We start from the raw sequence: 18,031 nt of genomic DNA on the forward strand, positions 1-18,031 counted from the left end.
TAGCTTCTCCCCATGTTTTCTTGTGGTCTCTGGTAGGTCCTTGGATGATGATTCTTTGAAGGAGGGGAGATGGTGTACCTTTTAGTCTGGGTCTAGGTGCAGTCCAATTGCTCACAGCAAAAGTAAGCACATATGAAAAACTCAGTCATTCAGACCACACGCCACTACTACACACTGTGCCAACAGCCAACTGCCGATTTTATTTTTTTCTAAAGCAAGCACTTCTCAAAGTTTACTGTAAAAGCCTCTTGGGACAAAAATGGACATAAACACCTCAAAAAAGCATTGAAACAAAAGAAGTATGAAGAAGTCATGGGATGCCAACATGTCAGAATATTATAGGTCACAATGGTCACAAGAGTATTGTATGGATCCAGGAATTAATAGATAAGGCAAGAAAAAAGTAGTTACTAGCACTGATTGTGGTTGTCTCTCTTGATAATGGGTTTTGTTCTCTATGTGAGAAGTAAGCCAAAGACATTGTGATAGAGACTGTTATGCTCACCAGATATCCACATGCTCCTCTCCATTTCCCAGCCTCCTTTGCAGTTGGGCTGAGGTCATATAATTAGTTAAGGTCAATGAGATGTATCCAGAAATGATTTAAGCTGCTTCCATACCTGTTTTTTTCAAACATCCTGTGTAATCTAACAAACAGCTTTCTCTCTTGTTGCCCATTGTGAATGTGGATGCCACAGTTTTCAGATAATGGTGGTAATTTGCAACAGCCTGGATCTCTGAATCCCTCCTTAGAAGAGACAACCTTCAGCAAGCTGTCTAACCAACAGCAGCCTGTGACAGAAGCAAAAAATAAATATCTGTTCCATTAAAAAAAAAAAAACCTGACCTTTTAAAAAAAAACATAAAAATGATAAATCTATGTATTCCTGCCTCAGACAGTTGAAATACATTTTCAACTTATTTAAGTCTTTAAACATTGATTGGCTAGTCAATTTAAAAATGATCATTAAAAAGAAGCTGCATTATGTCTCGAAAAATATAACATGATTAGTTATCAGATCTCACATATGAGAAAAATGATCCAAACAAGAAAATAATAAAAATAATTCCCCAAAAAAAGGCCATATGATTGATAGTCTGTTCATCTTTACTAGGTTTTCCAGGGCAATTTTGACAATGATACCCACAGAAAAAACGTCATCGACCCTCCCATCTATGCACGGCACATAAGGATCCTTCCTTGGTCCTGGTATGGGAGGATCACGCTGCGGTCTGAGCTGCTGGGCTGCGCAGAGGAGGAGTGAGGAGATCCCACAGCCCACAACCCTCCTATTTCCCTAAAAGTATCTCCACGGAATGAACTCTGCAAAATCTATCGGAAACCGAATGGAATTTTTCATGAAAAAGTGATCAAATTACGGTAGGCCATTAACTGTCTTCTTAAGGAGGTCTAAGCCTGCCTTTTCCAAGGTTTAATTTGATTTTTATCATTTAAATTTCTTAAGCAACATCACATTAGCTGTGAATTACTTTCCGCGTTGTTTTCTGACTTCTTCATACTGGTTGAAATATATTAGGCAAAGAAAGTAGCACTCTTGATAGCAAGGGTAAAAAAAATCTCATCGTTAGTTATCAAATAAAAGCAAGAGTTGTTAGAGCTTTCATAATCAATACTCATTCTTATAAAAAGAATACTGCAATGTTAGCAATAAGTTTTTTTCCCTTCTGCAATGAATCTATATTATCCTAATTATTTCCCTGTGCCTGACAAACACTGTCAGAGTTTATAACCAAAATTTGAAGAAGAATCTGTAACATGCAATACTAACTGAAATTATAATTCTCATCTTATTTCTAATCAGATTATGTGATCTTTCTCTTAGTGCTATTCTATATATTATATATTGCCTGAATAAGTCCATACTTTTCCCAATTGACTTTTGTCCTATTACTTGCCTAAAAGAAGTATCATGTTTGTGTGTGTGTGTGTATATATACATATGCACATATATATACACATATATATACATATATATGTATATATATGAAACATGATCAGTAGATTGAATCTGCAATTCTCTTGTTTTTGAAGGAAGCTATAACTATGTAATCTCCAAATATTTCCTTTATAAAGACCTCAATACTACCATTTTGCAAAATTAACAACAAAATCACATTATGTTTCTTTAAGACAAAATTTAAATCTTTGTTTTGATGGTATTTCCATAGCCTTATCTTTAAAATAATAGAAAAATTGTTTGTCTACTTTTTTTTTTTTAGCAAATATTGACATAGTGCTGCATAACTTGGCCAAGCATATTCATCATTTCTTTGTTCATCTCTGCACTTCCTGTGAAACTAGAATTTTATTGAGGTTTGAAATTAGTGGTGGTTTCTCAGGAAAGCACAGTGCATAGACATTTGTGAGAAGAGAAGTGTTTACTAGTGAAAAAACCATTTTCAGGGTGAAAATTGATTTCTATCTATTTTGCTTCAAAGGTCCTGAAAAAATAATAAGCAATTATCATAATGATTTGTTATTGATAATGAGGTTTCATTGCCATTCTCTCAAATTAAGGCTCACACTGCCTCCATGAAAGTCCTCAACATCTAATTTATAAGCTTTACAAGTATTTGTTTTATAAGGCTTAGACTCAGAATTACTGGGGTTTTAAATTGTGTCCTGAAAAAGAAAGTATGGTATGTGTACAAAACATTGACGTCCTCTGCAACACTGCTAAGTTCTTTTTTTCCTTATTATTTGTGCTGCATAACAGAAGCCACTAGAATGTTACTGTCTTGTCTGTCCATGTGTTAACAGCATTTCTTGATGATGTATATATGGAGTGGGCTTCAATCATAGTGAATTTAAAGAGAAAGTCAATCAATCATAATGGCATTTTTAATAAGAGCAAAATTAGGACTGGCTGGCCATGTATTTGTCCTATGCCCACATGCTTTCTACTTCAGGCTCTTATTATAAAATTGTTGATTTGAAGCATCTGAAATGGTGATCAGTTTTTAGCATCTTTCTTTCAAAAACAAAATTGCCATGCCATCAATATCATCTTTTTAAGATAACTTTAAATTAGGAATTTAAGTATTTTTAATTTGCTAAATTTTAAGGTCGTGTTACAAATAATTGCTTAGGTCCCAAGCTATACACACACTCACTATGTAGCCAATGGCCCTTATTTCTTTAAAGATTTACTGTCCCACCAAATTTCTAGCCATTTTCTCTTGCAGGTTATGCACAATTCTTGATTCTTTTCAGAGTTTTTAAAATTATGAGTAATTTTTTGTAATGATTTACTTTCTCAAAATTATTCATGGCTTCTTATGATGTTTGCTTTAAATTTTATTTTATTAGTAGTTAAATTTTATTTTATTGGTAGTTTTTCAAAAAAAATTTTCAAAGGGAGTTTATTAAAATTTTGTTGCCTTTTAGAAATACATACAAATGGCTTTCTGTTGCTTGTGCATTTTCTCTCTGCTCTATATGTTTTTCACCAACATGACATATCATGGGATATCTCTTTATCCCATGATGCCCCAAATTAATGACAACAAAGGGATTCCCACATCTGGAAATGTTAATAATTATTGTGAAATTGTATGTAGCTTTTGTGTCATTTGTATCAATGACAAAGTGAAGCAAATTTATTTAAATTCACAGTAAAACAAGGAAAATCTCATAAGAACAAGGCACAGAAGAATCACCTAGCCTTCACCATATTGAGTAACTATAATATGCTAATTTTATAATCTATGAAATTACAATTTTAAACATATCCAGTTTATCTATGTCTTATTAAAAGCATTTATCAGAATCACTAATTCGAGTTTTAGGGTTGACTTTCTCTTTCTGAATGGCTTCGTAAGGGTCTATGTGAATTTTGAAGACTTAGGGTACTAATGATTGTATCTTTACTAGTCAGTCAACAAATTATGAAATATAATATTCACTGCTGGCATCTGATGTGTCAGTAAGTACAGAAATAACCAAGACACAAATAACCTTTGCAAACTTTCAAGCTGTGTAATATTCTAATGTTGGGTTTTTTTCTTTGTATATATACTTAAATCATGTAGGATGTTGTAAAATCAGTATGACCTTGTCTAGTCTTCAAAGTTAAAATAAACTTTTGAAAATCTGGGATACTTTACTTTTGAAGCAGTTGTAATCAAACAAACACATTTGTAAGAACACACAAATTGTCTGAATGTCAATACCCACTGCTCCTCTTAACTACATGCTGGTTTACTTTTTCTTTATACAGAAAAATGAAACAAGCACAGAAAAAAAAAAGGAACGCAATAGCCTTCAAATGTACATTGATATCAGCCAAATTGGCCTTTCAAAACTTATTAAAAATGTGTGCATTTCTCCTGCTTTTAGCTGTGGACATTTTATTGGAATACTAATAACCCAGTCAGTCATTTTTTTGTCTCATGCATATTTAAAGTCTTGTGCTCCAGGATTGATCTGCCTGTTGGTAAACAAACAGATGCTATGCTATTGCTGTTATTTCTATTGTTTAAGTACATGATTCTTAGGAGTATAATGAAGAGACCTAGTCAATAGTAAGCAATAACACAAACACTAATAGTATATTTATCCATGTAACTTTAGCTGCTGCTTAAAGAAAATCATAACACTTGGCTTCTTCATAAACCCTGTTTCAGGCTCTCTGAAAGTCACTGGTAAAATATTGAGTCTGAGTACTTCCCACCTTTAAGATATTTTAAGATTCAAAAAATTTAGGAAAAAAACAAGATATTAAATGTTGACTCAGTTGTGCTTCAGTGAATCTCTGATAGTTCTCATACTAACATATATGTTTATATATTCATACATGTTCCTATTTACCTGCATTTTAATGTGAATGGTTCAACAGGGTTCCATTGTTTGCCTAATTAATTTTCACACACAAGCACACACAAATGTGTTTATATTAAATACAATTATATATATCTTTTTTCAATAAGGCCAATAAAGAATTATGACAACATCTATACAGGATAAAAAGTCATTGTGATAACAGAATAATTATTCAACAGAAAATTTTCAACTATGAGACTTGTAAAACTAACTACTGGTTCAAGAACATCTCCAAGGAGGAGAGTCTGATCCTGTGGAAGTTGGACTTTAAAAATCTACCAAAGGTAACTTCATGAATGGAAAATATTCTCTCTATATAACCTAAAATTTTAAAACATACAGCACATCAGCTTTGAGTACATGATCTTAAGTGGAGATTTTTGATAAATAAACATTAATTTTTACCGTTAGAAATGCCTTGCTCTCTCTCTTCCCAAAGACTAGTTTAAAACAATATTAACAATAGAGTTAGTGTGTTACTTATTTGCGAAAAATATTGCCACAAAGGTTTCTTTGAGATGCAAAAGGGCCCTCTCACCTGAGCAGTTAAACTGGAGGATTAAACCACTTTGCTAGTTGAGAAATATCTGAACTACCCTGAAAGAGAATGCATTGTCATTGTCCTTACAAAGAAAGAATACCTAGGGTAAGTAGCAACTTTTCCATTGGTTTTGAAGGGGGAAACAGGATTCCTTGATTCTACTGCAGTAAGTAACTATGATCCCTATTGGATATTTCAACATTGCCACCAAATAAAGTGTTTTCCACAGTAGGCAAATGGCACTTACTCAAAGACTTATTTCTGTTTGTTAGATGAATTTGGTAGCAGAAATAGGAAAAAAATTTCGGAAAAAGCTCCTCATTTAGTTGTTTTTGCATATCTTGGCAGGAGTTGACTGAGCCATTTTGAAAACACTAATGCTGTGGAAATATGGCATAGGAGCATCAACAAATGGTCACCACATGACATGATTAAGCATTGCATAGGTAACTGTCTCTAATTTAATTTTAACATCCTCAAGGGCATGAACCACACTCTTCCATATTTTCCATATTTATGTAAAATCCCCATAGTACCATTCATATGCCCACATAAAAATATGTTAATAATGATGATGAGTGGTGACATAAGCTCAACCTGCTGCCACCTGGGATGAATGGTGACATAAGCTCAACCTGCTGCCACCTGGGAAAGAAGGAGTGGTAGTGAGACTGATGGTGCATTCAAACAATACATCCCCCACGACCAGTGTGGAAACAGCTCTGAGAGAACTTCCCTAGGCATCAGGCCAAAACACTGTAGAAGATTAACCGGAAGACTACTGGGAGTAGGCTTCATGCATATGACACAGAAGGAATATTTTCAGTGATAAATGACAAATTAAACATAGATTTACACATATTTTATAATATTCCCACTTTTTAGAAATGTAAAGAAAAAAATAATAAAAAGGACTTGCCTTTCAGGAAGAGAACCATAGTGGGCCAGCAGCTCTGGAAGAGATAATTAGTACAGCACTTCTCAAGGCCAATGGCATTTTCCACCTGGACCTGGGAAAGAATTGAACAGTATATCACAAAGGAAGCACTAAATAATCAACTTCAGGAGTTTAACTTCCTCAGTTCTCAAGTTTTAGGTAATGATAGGGATTTTTTATTTTTTTAACAATAGAAGCATCCTGCTATGATCTGAAGTTATGTCCTCCCACAAATTCATATGTTGAAATCCTAACCCCCAAATGTGATGGTATAGTAGGTTGGGACTATGGTGTAGGGGATTAGTTCATGAGAGTGGAACCCTCATGAATGGGATTAGTGCTCTCATAACAGAGCCCCCTTAGAGCTCCTCAGCCCCTTCTACCCAGTAATACACTAGCTATGAACCTGCAAGCTGACCCTCACCAGAAAGCAACCATGCTGGTATCTTGAACTTCGACTTCACAGCTTCGAGAACTGTGATCCATGAGTTTCTGTTGTTTATAAATTAGCCAGCCTATAGTATTTAGTTATAGCAGCCCTAATAGACTAAGACACATCCCAGAAAGGAATCTGTTTTTAGTGGCATAAATACCTTGATAAGTTGCTCGGGATGTGGACTTATAAACAATAGTAAAATGTTTTTCAAATTTCCAGTGGAGAAAAATTGGTGGATAAGGACTAATATTTCTTTGTTTAATTAAATACATTAGGGAAGAAGAGCAGAGGGGAAGGGAAGGGAGGAATAAGTCCACTGTAAAGGTTCTTTCACGAAACATTTTTATTTCACTTGTATTCCTGTGTATATATGTATTCTTGATCACCATGCTAATTATTGTTCTTACTCTGAAACAGCCATTAAAAGTTTGAAAGCCACTGCAGTAGGGTCCCTGAACAGTTTTCTAAACACATGGTACCTCTTGGCTGACAGGTATGCTGGTGGCCCAGTGTGAGTTTAGAGCCAGAATTGGAGGGATCCTGTTAATAGGAGGCTTTTAGAGGCTGGATAGGGACAGAGGAGGCATGTGGTGTTGGAGGTCTAAGAGACTTTAAGAAAACAAATAAAGATACTATACAGAGAATTGTGTGAACTTTTTCTTTGTGGTAGGCAAAGCCCTTTGTCCTTTTTCCCCTTAAAATATTCTAATAAAATAAGTTTTTTCCTCTTCCATTTCATTGTTAGGGAAGATGCACCCAGGTGTTGAGTACAGCCCGAAGGTGGGTTTGTAGCATGAGCAGAGGCTGCCTGTGGGGACCTGGCACTTGGGGGACTAAATAAACTGCAGATTTATATATTGGTTTGTTCTTTTGAATAGACATTGATGCTTTTTTTTTAATGGATTTTTCTACAGTCACTTCTAGTTTAAAAGTCCATAATCTGATTCCCACCACACCATGAATCTAAACTTTTAACCCTTTCAGAAACTCATACTACTAATTCCATGCTTGAGAGTTTTCCTACCTAAACCTAATATCACAAATACTTATAACTCCAAACGATAGCATTAGGCTGTATTTCATGACCTGTAAAATATTGAAATGTTTTCCCTTTCACTGGAGATATAAAAGCTAAATTCTTTCATAAATAACACTGTAGAAACTACTAAATTAATATTAAGAGAAGATTAAGATTAACCAACCTCTTTTAAAAATCCTTCTTTGAATACAATCATACCTCAAGAAACAAGAAAAATCTCAAATAAACAACCTAACCTACACCTAAAGCAATTAGAGAAAGAAGAATAAATGAAACCCAAAGTTAGTAGAAGGAAAGAAACCATAAAGATCAGAGCAGAAATCAATGAAATAGACTTAACCGCCTCAGGTGTCTCTGCGGGACCGTCTGTTGCGCCTTGACCTGCCCGGGCCGCGGGTGTGGAAGGGAGGACGCCGGGGACCCCAGAAGTGGGGAAATGCCGAGTGGATGAAAGGCTCTTGCTGCTCCAGCCAGGAGTCAGGACTCTGCCTCTGAGGTGGGAGAGCCAACTTCAGGACACCCGTCCAAAAGAGACCTCCCAGCTCCATGTAATATCAAACGGCGAGAATCTCCCAGAGATCTCCATCTCAACACCAGCACCCAGCTTCACTCAACGACCAGCAAGCTACAGTGCTGGACAACCTATGCCAACCATATAGCAAAACAGGAACACAACCCCACCCACTAGCAGAGAGGCTGCCTAAAATCATAATAAGTCCACAGACACCCCAAAACACACCACCAGACGTGGACCTGCCCACTAGAGAGACAAGATCTAGCCTCATACACCACAACACAGCCACTAGTCCCCTCCACCAGGAAGCCTACACAACGCACTGAACCAACCTTAGCCACTGGAGACAGACATCAAAAACAACGGGAGCTACGAACTTGCAGCCTGCAAAAAGGTGAACCCAATCACAGTAAGATAAGCAAAATGAGAAGACAGAAAAACACACAGCAGATGAAGGAGCAGGATAAAAACCCACCAGACCTAACAAATGAAGAGGAAATAGGCAGTCTACCTGAAAAAGAGTTCAGAATAATGATAGTAAAGATGATCCAAAATCTTGGAAATAGAATGGACAAAATGCAAGAAGCAGTTAACAAGGACCTAGAAGAAATAAAGATGAAACAGACAATGATGAACAACACAATAAATGAAATGAAAAATACTCTAGATGGGATCAATAGCAGAATAAATGAGGCAGAAGAACGGATAAGTGACCTGGAAGATAAAATAGTGGAAATAACTACTGCAGAGCAGAATAAAGAAAAAAGAATGAAAAGAACTGAGGACAGTCTCAGAGACCTCTGGGACAACATTAAACGCACCAACATTCGAATTATAGGGGTTCCAGAAGAAGAAGAGAAAAAGAAAGGGACTGAGAAAATATTTGAAGAGATTATAGTTGAAAACTTCCCTAATATGGGAAAGGAAATCGTTAATCAAGTCCAGGAAGCACAGAGAGTCCCATACAGGATAAATTCAAGGAGAAATACGCCAAGACACATATTAATCAAACTGTCAAAAACTAAATACAAAGAAAGCATATTAAAAGCAGCAAGGGAAAAACAACAAATAACACACAAGGGAATCCCCATAAGGTTAACAGCTGATCTCTCAGCAGAAACTCTACAAGCCAGAAGGGAGTGGCAGGACATACTGAAAGTGATGAAGGAGAAAAACCTGCAACCAAGATTACTCTACCCAGCAAGGATCTCATTCAGATTTGATGGAGAAATTAAAACCTTTACAGACAAGCAAAAGCTGAGAGAGTTCAGCACCACCAAACCAGCTTTACAACAAATGCTAAAGGAACTGCTCTAGACAAAAACACAAGAGAAGGAAAAGTCCTATAATAACGAACCCAAAACAATTTAGAAAATGGGAATAGGAACATACATATCGATAATTACCTTAAATGTAAATGGACTAAATGCTCCCACCAAAAGACACAGATTGGCTGAATGGATACAAAAACAAGACCCATATATATGCTGTCTACAAGAGACCCACTTCAGACCTAGAGACACATACAGACTGAAAGTAAGGGGATGGAAAAAGATATTCCATGCAAATGGAAACCAAAAGAAAGCTGGAGTAGCAATTCTCATATCAGACAAAATAGACTTTAAAATAAGGACTATCAGAAGAGACAAAGAAGGACACTACATAATGATTAAGGGATCGATCCAAGAAGAAGATATAACAATTGTAAATACTTATGCCCCCAACATAGGAGCACCTCAATACATAAGGCAAATACTAACAACCATGGGGAAAGATGCTGAAAAAGAAATTTAAAATGCCACTAATGAGGAGTTTCCTTCTGAGTCAAAAAATGCCAATGGCAGGCACAGCCACAAGGCTGGGCTTTAAATGCTTTCACACCTACAAACCCAGAGAGGCCACTCCAAACAACAACATTCCCACCCAAAGTGGGGCCTGAAAGAAAGCAATCAGGTGACCACAGTGCTGACTCACCACGCTCTCATCCTCCATATCATTGGCTGAGAGGGTCCAGAGCTTGGCAGCTGCAGGGTCCATAGCAGGCTTCCCTGAATCCAACCAATGAAAGAAAACAAGCTCCAGAAAAGCAGCTGGAAACAAACTCCAAGCACATGTAAGTGCTTTCTACTGAGGCTGTGCAGGGAACACACTGGACCTGGGTTCAAGGCCCAGCTCTATCACTTATAAAGGCATGAGAGGGACCCATCACTTTATGGCAATAAAAGCCATCATTTGTTAAGCTTTGTGCCAGATACTACATTAAACATTTTACATACATGATCTAATTTAGTCCTGCTCACCACCTTATGAGGAAAGTTCTTGTCATCCTAATTTTATAAATGAGGAAAGAGGTTTAGATACTTAGGCCAGTTACACCCAGCCACAAATACACAAGTACAGACAGAGTCTACCTAACGCTTTTAACTTCCACTCCATATTGCTTTCTCCTCCTTCTCTTAGTTCCCATCCCTAGAACATGGGGCTAATAGGATTCCCTATGCCCACTGCAGGAGATTTGAATATGAAACAAGAAACTGTACCAAAAAGCATTATAAATAGCAAAGCTCCGGTCTCATGTAGACCTGTTACAGACAAGAAAATGGGCTCAAGAGCTGATGGCGGTGGCGTAACAACAAATCAGTAGCAAATCACACCTCCTGATTCTCTCTCTGGGCCCGAAAGAGCTGAGGGTTCAGTGTGGGCCAGTCCACGAATGGGCCTTGGCGGGTAAGTGCACCCCCCAGAGATCACTGTCACACTGGATGCTCAGATCTCCCACAGGGCAGGCCATCTAAGCTGCTCCTACCCATTCTGGAACTGTGACTCCAAAGGTTAGGATGCTAAAGGATTTCTTGAAGATTTAGGCTGGACAGTCAAAACAGAGCAGTGTGAATACCTGTAAATTTTTGCATACCTCACAGCTAGGACAATTTTTCTCAACTCAGGCATTAAAAAATAGTGATAGGAAGGGTGAGAATGGTGAAAAAGGGTGGAGTGCAATCTTCTGAGAGGAGATATTTTTATAAGTGTCTTAAGATCCTCAAAGAAAAGCTGAATTCAGTGGCACAGAGAAAAGGACACATGGGAAGAGGAATAGCACACTCTTATCCGCCATGACCGTCACTGTGAGGTCTTCTGAGGGTAAATGTCATAATTCTGGGGTCTGGAAAGACTTCATTAACTAATGAAACTATGGGAGTCTGACCTCTAGTATCTGGAGACCTCAGTGTCCTCTGGTGCAGAAGAAGGGGCTGAACTAGGTAATATCTACGCATCATTTCAGTATTGGATCCGAATATGCCCAGAACAACAGTACATTAAGCATTCTTCCACTTGGAAATGAGGGAAATTAAGGAAGGGAATGATCCTCTAAAGATATCACCACCTCATTCAGATCTCTGGCTCAGTTTTTAATACGGCTTTTCAGGCCCACTCAGACAGAACAATATCCCTAGGCCAGTCTCACCGGAAGACTTCTTGGTAGTAGAAAGCTTAAGTTGACTAGAAGAACCCACTTCAAAATTGGGCTTTTTTCCTGTGATCTGCACAGAGAGCAGGCTGTCACTGTGGTAACCCAGGTGTTCTCGGACAGACTGAATCTCCTCGGGGCTCAAGAACTTGCGCTGCAGCTGAAATTCAAGATATCAGAGGATTAGGCCACGCTTTTTCTACCGTATGGTGGTGTACTATGTCCCCCTCACAGGTGTCAAACGCTCACGTCTGCAGTAAGCGCATGACAGCAGGAGATCGCAGACGTTGCCTCGTGCCACACGTTCGGTTTCTCACTGATCAGGACCCTGGAGTGTAACTTCTGTCTACGTGTTTATGTTGAGCCTGCCCCTTGGAGAGTTTTATCAAATATCTGTCTATTAGGTACAAGGCACTGTGCGAGGCATTGTGGAGATTGTAATGATTATGATTATCAAGATGAATCGGACATGCTGAAGAGGCTGTTGAATGGAATCGAAGCCTGTGGCGGGGGAGCATGCCCACAGTAAAGATGCTAGAAATGAAATACGCAGTAGAGAAAGAGAACCACGGGGGGAGGGAAATGCTTTCTATGTTCCTTGGGAAGAAGCAGCAGACAGGAAAGGTCGGGAAGAAGCTGGGGGTGCTACCTCTATGTCCGACAATTATGGAACCGCTACATAAACCACAGTCCATCTAGAGCACTGAACGCCGTTCCATAATTAGTAAGAAAGTGGGTCAATACACTAAGATGGATAATGTCAAAGACAGCTAAAGGTGGGGGAAAGAGCTAGTGACTGAACACTGTATACATACGACCTTATTTACATTAAAAAATGTGTATACACACACACAAAACACACTTGTAAATACATAAAAAGAAGTCCGAACAGCCACACCAAAAAATGTATTGGTGGCTCCCGCTGGGGAGGAAAGTGTAAGCAAGGCCTGAGATGTCACTTTATATTCTTCAGTCTTAACTGAATTTTTATGAACATCCCATATTTTGGAATAAAAGATGGAAGAACTTTAACTAAAGAGAAAAATAAGAAAGGGTAGGTGTGAAGAAACTGAGGCCCTAGGTCATGTACAGATCAATGGTATAACAGCTATTGTGGTATAACACTTCTCACACAAGAAAATTTCAGCATTGGAGAAGAATGGAGAACCATAAATACCTCTATTTAATGTTAATATTTCTAATGAATTGTCAGAAAAGGATTTCCCCCTCCAACCTATTCTAGCCTCCCACCCAAAAGCTGAGGAAAATACAGGCAACTGCCCTTCACTTAGGCCTAAGATTCGTGTCCACTAAGAGATGCCTCAGTGGTCACCACTAGTACTGAGACCAAAATATGTCCCAACCCACATGGGCCCAAGCTGAGTCTCTTCAGAGGAGATTGATTTCAGAGGTTTCGTCCTTCGAGGCATCTGGTTTCTCCCATGCAGAGCCCTTCTCAACTTGTTTCCTAGTTGAGTGACACTGATCACCTCACCTTCAGGGTTGTTATTTCTCCCAGATTCTCTCTGTATCGTCTGACAAAAGAGATACTGGGTTTAGTCACCCAAGGCTTAAATTCCCAGCAAAGAAGGTCGTCTACAAACATACCTCTTTTACTTCCACAAGACCAGAAAGAGTCAGGGCTGAACACAGCTTAGATGCCGTCTTCACTTTGCTATTGTTAACTGCTAAGAGGAAAACCCCAGTTAATAGCTTTATAGGCCAAAGCAGGAAAAATAATAAAGGCTCTCTCCTATTCAGGTCAGCAGGCATTAAAACAACAATAACCTATTCTGTTCAATATATATATATTTTAGTGATAATATTTTAATTGGACAACTCCTTTTGGTTGTTCAAAGTGCTCTTACTGATGCTCTTAAGTGTCATATAACCGTCTCGGTTCTTTGTGGCTGTCTGGAGGGGTGGGATAGGGAGGGTGGGAGGGAGGGAGACAAAGAGGGAAGAGATATGGGAACATATATATATGTATAACTGACTCACTCTGTTATAAAGCAGAAACTAACACACCATTGTAAAGCAATTATACCCCAATAAAGATGTTAAAAAAAAAAAAAAAAGAAATCAATGAAATAGAGACAAAGAAAACAATAGAAAAGATCAAGAAAACTATTAGCTGGTTCTTTGAGAAGATAAACAAAGTTGATAAACCTTTAGCCAGACTCATCAAGAAAAAATGGGAGAGGACTCAGATCAATAAAATTAGAAATGAAAAAGGAGATGTTATAACTGACACCACAGAAATACAAAGAATCATAAGAGACTACTACAAGCAACTATATGCCAATAAAACGGACAACCTGGAAAAAATGGACAAATTCTCAGAAAGGTACAGTCCCTCAAGACTGAACCAGGAAGAAAGAAAATATGAACAGACAAATAACAAGTAATGAAATTGAAACTGATTAAAATCTTCCAACAAATGAAAGTCCAGGACCAGATGGCTTCACAGGTGAATTCAAACATTTAGAGAAGATCTAACACCTATCCTTCTTAAACTCCTCCAAAAAATAACAGAGGAAGGACCACTCCCAAACTCATTCTATGAGGCCACCATCACCCTGATACCAAAACCAGACAAAGATATCACCAGAAAAAGAAAATTACAGGCAAATATCAGTGATGCAAAAGTCCTCAACAAAATACTAGCAAACAGAATCCAACCACACATTAAAAGGATTATACACTATGATCAAGTGGGATTTATCCCAGGGATGCAAGGATTCTTCAATATACGCAAAAATGATACACCACATTAACAAACTGAAGAATAAAAACCATATGATCATCTAAATAGACGCAGAAAAAGCTTTTGACAAAATTGAATACACATTTATGATAAAAACTCTCCAGAAAGTGGGCATAGAGGGAACCTACCTCAATATAATAAAGGTCATATATGAAAAATCCACAGCTAACATCATACTCGGGCGGGAAAACTGAAAGCATTTCCTTGAAGATCAAGAAGAAGAAAAGGATGTCCACTCTCACCACTTTTATTCAACATAGTTTTGGAAGTCCTAACCATGGCAATCAGAGAAGAAAAAGAAATAAAAGGAATACAACTTGGAAAAGAAGAAGTAAAACTGTCACTGTTTGCAGATGACACGATATTATACATAGAAAATCCTAAAGATGCCACCAGAAAACTACTAGAGCTAATGAATGAATTTAGTAAAGTTGGAGGATACAAAGTTAATATACAGAAACCTGTTTCAGTCCTATAAACCAACAATGAAAGGTCAGAAAGAGAAATTAAGGAAACACTCCCATTTACCATTGCATCAAAAAGAATAAAATACCTAGGAATAAACCTACATAAGGAGGCAAAAGACCTGTACTCAGAAAACTATAAGACACTGATGAAAGAAATCAGTGGTGATGCAGACAGATGGAGAGATATACCATGTTCTTGGATTGGAAGAATCAATATTGTCAAAATGACTACACTATCCAAAGCAATCTATGGATTCAGTACAATCCCTATCAAATTACCAACAGCGTTTTTCACAGAATTAGAACAAAAAAATTTTACAATTTGTATGAAACACAAAAGACCCTGAATAGCCAAATCAATCTTGAGAAAGAAAAACGAAGCTGGAGGAATCAGGCTCCCTGACTATAAACTATACTACAAAGCTACAGTAATCAAGACACTATGGTACTGGCACAAAAACGGAACTATACAGCAATGGAATAGGATAGAAAGTCCAGAGATAAACCCACACAACTATGGTCACCTAATCTATGACAAAGGAGGCAAGAATATACAATGGAGAAAAGACAGCCTCTTCAATAAGTGGTGCTGGGAAAACTGGACAGCTACAATTAAAAAGATATGAAATTAAAACACTCCCTAACGTCATACACAAAAATAAACTCAAAATGGGTTAAAGACCTAAATGTAAGGCCACTTTAAAACTCTTAGAGAAAAACATAGGCAGTACACTCTGACATAAATCACAGCAAGATCTTTTTTCATCCACCTCCTAGAGTAATGAAAATAAAACCAAAAATAAACAAATGGGATCTAATTAAACTTAAAAGCTTTGGCACAGAAAAGGAAACCATAAACAAAGAAATAAGACACCCCCCAGAATGGGAGAAAATATTTGCAAACAATGCAACTGACAAGGGATTAATCTCCAAAATATACAAACAGCTCATAAAGCTCAATATCAAAAAATAAACAACCCAATCAAAACATGGGTGGAAGATCTAAATAGACATTTTTCCAAAGAAGATATACAGATGTCTAAAAATCACATGAAAAGATGCTCAACATCACTAATTATCAGAGAAATGCAAATCAAAACTATAATGAGGCATCACCTCACACCAGTCAGAATGGCCATCATGAAAAACTCTACAAGCAATAAGTGCTGGAGAGGGTGTGGAGAAAAGGGAACCCTCCTACACTGTGGATGGGAATGTAAAGCGGTACAGCCACTATGGAGAACAGTATGGAGGTTCCTTAATAAACTAAAAATAGAACTACCATATGACCCAACAATCCCACTCATAGACATATACCTGGAGAAAACTGTAATTCAAAGAGATACATGCACCCCAATGCACTATTTACAATAGCCAGGATGTGGAAGCAACCTTAATGTCCATCAACAGATGAATGGATAAAGAAGATGTGGTACATATATACAATGGAATATTACTCAGCCATAAAAAAAGAATGAAATAATGGATAGCCCTAGAGGTGGTCATACTGAGTGAAGTAAGTCAGACACAGAAAGACAAATATCATCTGATATTGCTTATATGCGGAATCTAAAAAAAAGTGTATAAATGAACTTAGTTACAAAACAGAAATAGAGTCACAGATGTAGAAAACAAACTTATGATTACCAGGGGATAAGGGGAGTCAGGGATAAATTGGGAGACTGGAATTGAAATATACACACTACTATATATAAAATAGATAACTAATAAGAACCTACTGTATAGCACAGGGAACTCTACTCAATAATCTGTAATGGCCTATATGGGAAAAGAATCTAAAAAAAGAGTGGATATATGTATCTGTATAACTGATTAACTTTGGTGTACACCTGAAACTAATACAACATTGTAAATCAACTATACCCCAATAAAAATTTTTAAATAAATAAATAGTGTAAAATGGGGAAAAATCAATTAATTCATAATACATTGTTTCTGCCTTTTATTCAGCAGCACTATTTTTGGAGGTAATAATTAAAACCCATCAATAAGAATAGCAATAAAACATTACTTAAGGGAAATTTCCTGCACATCCTAAAATATATATATATATATATATATATATATATATATATATATATATATATATATATATATATATATATTCACTGACAGTGAAGTGATTACATATCTTCCATGTATATGTAGGTGTGTGTGTATATATGTATATATATATATATATATATATATGTATGTATTCCCTGGAAGCTGAAGTCATTTGTGTTTTATTTACTTGTTTGGTGTTTTAACTGTTCTGAATTGCAGACATTGAAATTTCGATATAAATTGTGTTTAACATACCTAAATCCTTCTAAACTATCTATTTAAATAAAATCTTGTAATAGCAAGTTCCATGGGGGAAAAAAAAATCCTTCTTTGAGGAAAATTTAAAAACTATGCAAGGTTCTGGAAATACAAAGATGCAAAGACTCTGACCTTCAGGAGCTCACAGTCTGGAGGGTGGGAGTGGGGGTAGGGGGAGACAAGGAAGCCAACAATCATATTGGGTGCTGTGACATAAATATGCTCAAAGTGCAAAGAGAACACAGAACACAAACACTCACACCAGTAAATGAAGTAGGTCAGGCAAAGCACCCTGGGGCAGGGGACATCTGAAATGACATCAAAACTGTCTAAATTAATACTCGTGACCCCTGAAACCTCCGATTTACTTTTCATGACAACTCTAGGAAGAACTGATTAACATTTCCTCTTTGGAAGAGGAGAAAGAAAAGCTAAAAGAGGTTAGGAGATTTGCCCAAGATATAGGGCGCTGATCTGTACCTAGATCTAATGATATCCTATTGCAATACCCTTTTCCTTTTTTTAAGTCAAAGGCTGCTGAAAATGTGTTTTGTTACATACTGGTACTTAACAGGAATGATTTGCCTCCAGACGAGCAGTTATTGTTTATTTTGCAACTCAACTCTGCATATTATCCTAAATAACTGAATACACCAGTATTACCTTTTTTTTTTTTTTTTTTTTTTTTGGGGT

The 18,031-nt window shown here is 37.1% G+C and overlaps 1 protein-coding gene across 2 annotated transcripts in view; it reads left to right on the forward strand.

Annotated features, from left to right (window-relative positions):
* The window catches only part of EDIL3 (EGF like and discoidin domains 3), a 443,350-nt gene extending 441,413 nt beyond the window's left edge, over positions 1–1,937 (forward strand). The window contains exon 11 of one of the 2 annotated variants that reach the window (XM_007448349.1): positions 1,116–1,937. In XM_007448349.1, coding sequence (XP_007448411.1) covers positions 1,116–1,265 — 150 coding nt within the window. In that variant the 3' untranslated portion in view covers positions 1,266–1,937. The remainder of the gene's footprint in view (positions 1–1,115) is intronic. The other variant, XM_007448350.1, reaches the window with a different exon arrangement.
* The last annotated feature ends 16,094 nt before the right edge of the window (positions 1,938–18,031 follow it).

The sequence above is a fragment of the Lipotes vexillifer genome, unplaced genomic scaffold (genome assembly GCF_000442215.2).
Source record: "Lipotes vexillifer unplaced genomic scaffold, Lipotes_vexillifer_v1.1 scaffold654, whole genome shotgun sequence".
NCBI lineage: Eukaryota > Metazoa > Chordata > Mammalia > Artiodactyla > Lipotidae > Lipotes > Lipotes vexillifer.